The sequence below is a fragment of the Alosa alosa genome, chromosome 20 (genome assembly GCF_017589495.1).
Source record: "Alosa alosa isolate M-15738 ecotype Scorff River chromosome 20, AALO_Geno_1.1, whole genome shotgun sequence".
NCBI lineage: Eukaryota > Metazoa > Chordata > Actinopteri > Clupeiformes > Clupeidae > Alosa > Alosa alosa.
In genome coordinates, this window is record NC_063208.1 from 10,028,815 (window position 1) to 10,035,848 (window position 7,034).

The following is a 7,034-nucleotide window of genomic DNA, read 5'->3' on the forward strand; positions in this document are numbered from 1 at the left end:
GGCCTATATCCCTTTTATGCATTTTACGCATTTCTTCGTGAAAAAAAGTGGGTCTAGCCTGCGTAGAACTTTATGTGGCACCCATATGTTATCCATGCGAAAACTCCCTGAAATGGTTAGTCTAACAACAACAAAATTACCAGCAGCGATGTCTAACGCAAATAAATTCTCGTCTAGTCTTGCAAACATTCAAAAACATTAACCACTCACCATCATTTTGCTTAATTCAACGCCTTTTTCCAATAAATTGATATTTCTAAATGCATGTTCACTATAGCAGGAATGCAGGATGTGCTCTCTAGTAGGTTCTCACAATACTCGTGCTACCCTCGCTGAATTCGAAGTTTATGTTCCGTGGATGCCGAGCTGTCAGACCTTTTGGAAGATTGATCGTGTATAGCTTTCAAGGTCTCATTGTTTGGCATAGTAGAGCTGAAGCGGCAAGAAACTAGCACACTCTTGCCCCTGACCGCTTCAAAAAACATACCCTCACATAGCTGAGGGGAATTTGTGGGTGTGGACAGGCTAAATACTGCTGATTTTGGTTTACATGTCTTCCCTTTGATGGGTGTCATATCGGCATATCATTAAATAAATAACTAGCTAGTAACTAGTCCCGGTAGCGAACAGACAACTGAGACAAGGATAAACGTGACATATAAAGTGACATTCATGGCAGCACGCATACACAGCCTAGACCCTAGACCCTTTCTTGGCATTCATGTATTTCTTGTCCAGGCTTGCTTTTCTTGCGTGTGTGTGTGTGTGTGTTTGTGTGTGTGTGTGTGTGTGTGTGTGTGTGTGTGTGTGTGTGTGTGTGTGTGTGTGTGTGTGTGTGTGTGTGTGTGTGTGTGTGTGTGTGTGTGTGTGAGAGAGAAAAAGAGAGAGAGAGAGAGAGAGAGAGAGAGAGAGAGAGAGAGAGAATATCTGAGACCTTTGTCATGGGCTTCAAGATGGTTGAAAACAATGTGAGCCACTACGTTATGCTACCAACAAGCAAATTATTTTACAACACATGAGCTACTAAAATCAGTTGTGACTGCCCTTCATATTTTAATTAATCTGTCAATCCTTCATATTTTAATTAGTCAGTTTATTAGGATGCTGGGCTGCCATTGGGAATCAGACCAGAAAGCTGTTGTACAGTAACATGATTAGCCAGACAGATATACCAGCTCGGATATTCTTACCAAAAATATCTAAAAAGTTGAGGAATAAGTAGACACTGATAGCCATAAACGTGAGTCCCACACTATAGCCTGGTGACGCACAGGATTCACTGGAATATGCCACCTGGCGGGCAACATTTGCTACTTTTGACCAGGACGAAGACATTATGCCAGTAGTTCTCCCTGGTGCTTAATCAATAAACGTAGTAGTGGAGGGAATATCTTCAGCCTGGAAGGCCTTGATGAACTGTATCAGCATAGGACGGTCTTCACCAACAAGAAGTCATTATATTTATTTTAGAAGAATACTCATGCGCTTTCAACAAGTGGCAGGTCAGTGGGCATTCGGTTCCCGAGTCGACGAGATTGTAAAAATGAAAGGGAAATGTGTCTCAGTTTAGCCATATTTCTCTCCGAGAAACGACGTAAACGACGTAAACTTGCAACTGCGCTCGCTTTCTTTCGAAATGAACACATTAGGGTTACGGGTAATTCTATCACCGTTGTGTAAATGTACTTGCCACAAATCAGCTTTATCTGCTTTATCTGTGTTGTTTGCTTCTAACCTCCTATGAGATTGGCAGTGTTTTTTGAGCTCCTCATTCACCTGTGCAATACTAAACTCTATTAGACAGTAATGGAACAGCCTTGTAATATTCCTTTATTTTGTCGTAGGACTATCCTATGTCATTTGTAAGCCTATCAACTCAACTTAATTGTTATCGTGTGTCAACTTTCCTATTATTTGAGTAGCCGGTATTTTGTTGTAAACCTGCAATCGTTGTTGGTTGAAATGAGAAATGAAGATTTCAAAACATATAGGCTACAAGAGTGCAAGAGTCCAAACCTACACGCAGTTGGCAACATGTTTTATTTTATAAATAGACACGACTTTTTCAGCCCAACTATTAGGTTTATTTTGGTCAAAATATTTTGGATATCAACACTCGAGTCAACAGGTCAGCTAAGAAACTGGCCCAAATTGTTTGGACTACGGATCTTATACCTAAACGCTTTGCGTAGGAGTTGCCTGAGCTTTTGAACTCGCTCTTCAACGGCTGTCTCTTATTGCTACAATAACCCCATAACCAGTAAACCTCTCACGCCGAGGGCTTGCAGCCTAGGCCTACTTTTAGTAAATCAATACAATCATCCATAGTGATATGGGCTCAAACCCAACAAACCATTGGGAAATATTACTGCCAATTTAGGCCCACTTGAGCAAGCTCTTTACTGTTTTTATTCTAATCTTCAATCAAATAAAGGTTAGGATATCCAATCATTCTTGTGTGTACGCCTGTTGTTTCATCCACAATCAGGGGCGTAGATTTGCGTGGGGACCTAAGGACGTGTCCACACCAATGTCAAATTACGACTGAAATGTCCCCACCAATATTCAGGTTGAAATGGGGAAAAAAGCGCTCACATGCGCTACAAGTTAAATAATTTCTCACTTCAGTGCTGCGGATCATCTTGTACTGATCTTGTAATGTGCAGTAGCCTATAAGGGTAAATAGCGCTGATTTGAAGTTACCTATAATAACTACCAGTGAGCCGCAGTCTCCTGCACACCATGGCGCAGCGCTTCAGCTTCAGTTCACTACAAGGCATATGAAGTGTGTCCAAATTCATCCATTCTTCTCTGTTGAACTCCTCGAGACGTAGGCTACTCATCACACATGTGTCACATGATAGAGCCTTTTCTCAGCTTTTAAACGGTGCTAGCTAGCCACTATTTTCTGTGATAAACAGTTCGCGAGAAAAATAACTTCAAGAGATTTAATAATTATTCTCTGCGCCCATCTCCACATCCATTTGTCTCGGTGGAATATCGTAGATCTACACACTCTTCACGCAACACATGACAAACCATATATCAGAATAAACAGCAGACCTTACCGAACACAAAGGTGTAATGCCCGTGTATTAGCTGTTCCAGAGTAATCCGGTTTTTAAATAAATTGTAGCAAAATTCAACATGGTCTTTCGGCTTTAAGCATTTCTTAAAACTGAGCTGTGCTTACATCGCCTAGATATCTGTAAATTAGAATCAGAGAATATACAGGCAGCTCACGGTTAAGAGTTTGTCAATGTAGCCTTAATGATTTCTTTTCACAAAATGCTAAGCATGCATGTATTTAAGTTTCTTAAAACTGAGCTGTGCTTAAATGGGCCAATGCATGATTTCATAACAGACCAAATAGAAAATAAATGTTAAATGTTAAATATAGCCTACATATCTGTGCATATTAAAATCAGATTATGTAGGCTACACAGTATAGTCAGATCAAGTACATTTTAATCATGAATAGTAGTTGGACAGTAGCATATGTTAATCATTTTATATATCTATAGTGGCTGGTGAAAGAGTTGAGTGGTTTTTTTCCGGGGGGGGCGGGGTAAGTAGTGTCCCCACCAAAGCTCAGACCAAACCTACGCCCTTGTCCACAATAATAATAGTAGGATATCTCTCCTTTCGGTTGTCCGATTAAATCATTTGTTGCAGTCTGTAAGGTCTGTAAGTGTTTGTTCAAAAGTACAACGTTCAAAAACACTGCATGATATTCGATGCAATTTTATATTCATACAGGGTGAACATGACTCTAAAAGACTGACACCCATCTTTGAGCAAGTGACTACTATTCTAATTTCCGATAATATTTTAATAAGACTATGGACAGGTCGCACTTTTCCCGAATTAGGCTGTGTCCAACTTCATGCTCATCTAAATGCATTTTTATTGACTGAAGGACATGACTATTTGCAGAGCGCAGCGATGTAGGATAAATGGTGACGCCAGGAGGCGCCATATCAAGACTGACATAAGACGTGTACAGTATGTTCCACTGATAAAAACAAATATCCAACCATACATGTTGTCACGAGTCAATATGGATACTGATGGGACTGATGGGACTATTTACTCGGTGGGTTATTTTATTCAGGATAATTAAAGGCAGCAGGAATCATGTTATGCTTCATAGGCCATAGCTGAACCAAGTTTAATGCGACAGTAGGCTACCCAATCTACCCTAGTCTACACATGCAGGCGTATCCCTTTACCAGATACACACGAAGCAAAGGGACTAGAGTAGGCTATTTCACTCCTTTTATCTGCCTCAAATTATAGGCTCCGCGCACAAGCACCCAGGGACAACCACACGCGCACATATACACACCATTTGCATATATTCTAAGAGGAATAAAAGAAACCCCTGCAGTCAAAGATTATAAGGCCTAAGAAAATAGATATCTTTAATCAACTATCTATTCTATATGAGGTTTTGAGAAGGCACACAAATCCATAACTTCTCATTTCATCAAATTCAGAGGGGTAGACACCTGTGCTCAGCATGATTGCAAGTATGTCAAGACCATGCCTATGACTGTCAGGAGGACAGAGAAAATTCCATAGGTTCTACATAGCACTGCACGAACCATTATGGATTTGTCGAATCACTGCACTCTTAAAACGAATGTGTTGTCCTTATCTAGAGAGATGTGTTAAAAAAAACGACGCATTGTTTTCAACGCAAACCGTGTTATTTTCAACACATATTGTGTAACAAATTAAAAAAAGAGGAAACAACACAAACTGGACACGGAGGTGTGTTAAAAACAACGGAAGTTGTGTTGTTTTCCACACATTCGTTTTAAGAGTGTGTGCTATCAAGTAATCAGTCATCATGTAGCATAAAACTCCATACCTGAAGGTTCCAAGCATCCTCTGTATTTGCCCTACTATCCTCAGTTGTCTGACTACTTCACCCTGCGTCCATGCACTGCATCCTCTGTCGGCTAGTATTTGTGTGATCGGTTTGCCATTTGCTCAACCAACATTGTCGAGGCCATACACGTGATTGATGAACGGCCTGAATTTAAATACCGTGTTAACGACATTCTGTCACCCACAGTCCAGTCAAGGGGAGCACCGGTGCCGGCCACTCACTGGTTGACCTGACTCACGTGACTGTCACATTTTATTCATATCATCCCCGTGAGGTCTCTTACCAACATTATCTGATTAACAAGAGCGGACGTTGACTTAGTGCGACCTCGCACAAGTGTCCAGACATTAATTAGAGTTGGGTCCTCTCGACGGTCAGTGTGTCATTCATGCAATGCCACGATGAGCACGTTCTTAGATTATACAGTAATGGGTGGAGGAGATGCTGGTGGCGCGTGCTCCGTGAGAACATTCCACGCAGATCATGGAATTACAACTTTTCAATCCTGTGCTGTTGCGGTGAGTAATTGTGTCGGGGAAGATCGCTTCCTTGCAGGTAGAACATCTCCGGACACAGGGCCCGTGTCTCATGTACAACAACCTGGCTCCTATCAGTCTCCCAGTAGCTCGCTGAGCATTGCGTATGGCACGCACGCGGGCTATGGCACGCCGGGCTTTTGCTCAAGTTACAACCATTACGCGCTGAATCAGGAAGTAGACACAGCAGTTGGTCTTGCACAGTGCGCGCCCATCGTTTACTCCGGGAACATATCCTCGTCAGTGGTGCAGCATCACTCCCACCTCACGCATCGGCAAGGTTACAGCGGCGGCAGCGCACATCTTCACGGACCCCTCCAGTTCGCTGCTCACACGTCGTGCGGCCATGGCCAAGAGCAGCCCAGCTTAGCCCTCCTGACAGCAGGCTGCTCAAACGCCTTGTCGCCTTTGACGGCGAGCCACCACGATGCGTGTTGCCCATCGCTGACAGAAAGCGCTTTCAACGCCCAGACATTTGACTGGATGAGGGTGAAACGGAATCCACCGAAGACAGGTGAGCGCGCTGCTAACGCGACTTTTCATCTAAAACATGCTCAAGAAAATGTGTTTAGACTCTGTATAACCATCAACCACTTTCTATCGCTATCTTTCTCTGTCCTTGTATTCTCAGGGAAAGCAGGGGAATTTGGCTTCAGTGGGCAGCCCAATACCGTCCGCACAAATTTCACCACCAAACAGCTGACAGAGCTCGAGAAGGAGTTTCACTTCAACAAGTACCTTACCCGTGCGAGGAGAGTGGAAATCGCAGCTGCGCTCCAGTTGAACGAGACCCAGGTTAAGATCTGGTTCCAAAACCGGCGCATGAAGCAAAAGAAGCGTGAGAAAGAGGGAATGCTCCCTAAATCACCGTGCAACACCGGGAGCAGCCCAGGAAAAGGCGATGATGGATCGGAAAAGTCTCTCTCTAGCCCATCTACACCATCTCCTGTATCCTCCAGTTGAAGTTCACATGCATTTGTCCGTTTTCAGACGCCCTTCGCATGATAATCAGCACGAGGAGGTAGAACACTTCCTCCCTGATGCGACATAAATTATTGTAGAAAAGAAGAACAATCATGGAACACATGTATCATATGGGATTAGATACTTGTACATTTATACCAATGCTGGCTGAGCGTGCAGTTGCTGTTTTGTTTGTCGATTGCTGTGTACACTGTTCAGGTCCGCCTTTTGACTGTTTTCTGTGGTAGGCTGATAATGCCTGTTGCGTGAGGCTTCATTGTAACATAACACTGAGTTTTATCAGTCGCAGAGGAAAATACTTTTATCTTTGTTAAATCCTATGAATTGCTTTAACCAAAGATTACGGGTCAGTGTCTAAATTAAACGTCTGTTTGTTGCTATGAAATAGAGCAATGTTTTCTGTCTTTCATAACTTCTTCCGGACGCCCCTGACCCTGCCTTTTAGGGGATAAGGAATTTGTGCTCGTGTAGTTGATATCTAATGGTGCTTGGAGGCCATTGATAATTGCTTTTCAGTAGCCCATCTACCCCACACTAGATCTGTCGCAGGCGTAGGCCTAATGTAGTGAGTGTAGCGCAATTAGTGACCTATTTAGTAAGCTAAAAACTCCAGTCCA

General features: G+C 42.9%; 1 protein-coding gene across 1 annotated transcript; it reads left to right on the plus strand.

Moving 5' to 3' along the window:
* Positions 1-5,114: 5,114 nt before the first annotated feature.
* Positions 5,115-6,802, plus strand: hoxa1a (homeobox A1a). Its single transcript, XM_048229622.1, has 2 exons — positions 5,115-5,947; positions 6,065-6,802. The coding sequence occupies exons 1-2, from the start codon at positions 5,299-5,301 to the stop codon at positions 6,394-6,396; spliced, it is 981 nt and encodes a 326-aa protein (XP_048085579.1). The 5' UTR covers positions 5,115-5,298; the 3' UTR covers positions 6,397-6,802.
* The last annotated feature ends 232 nt before the right edge of the window (positions 6,803-7,034 follow it).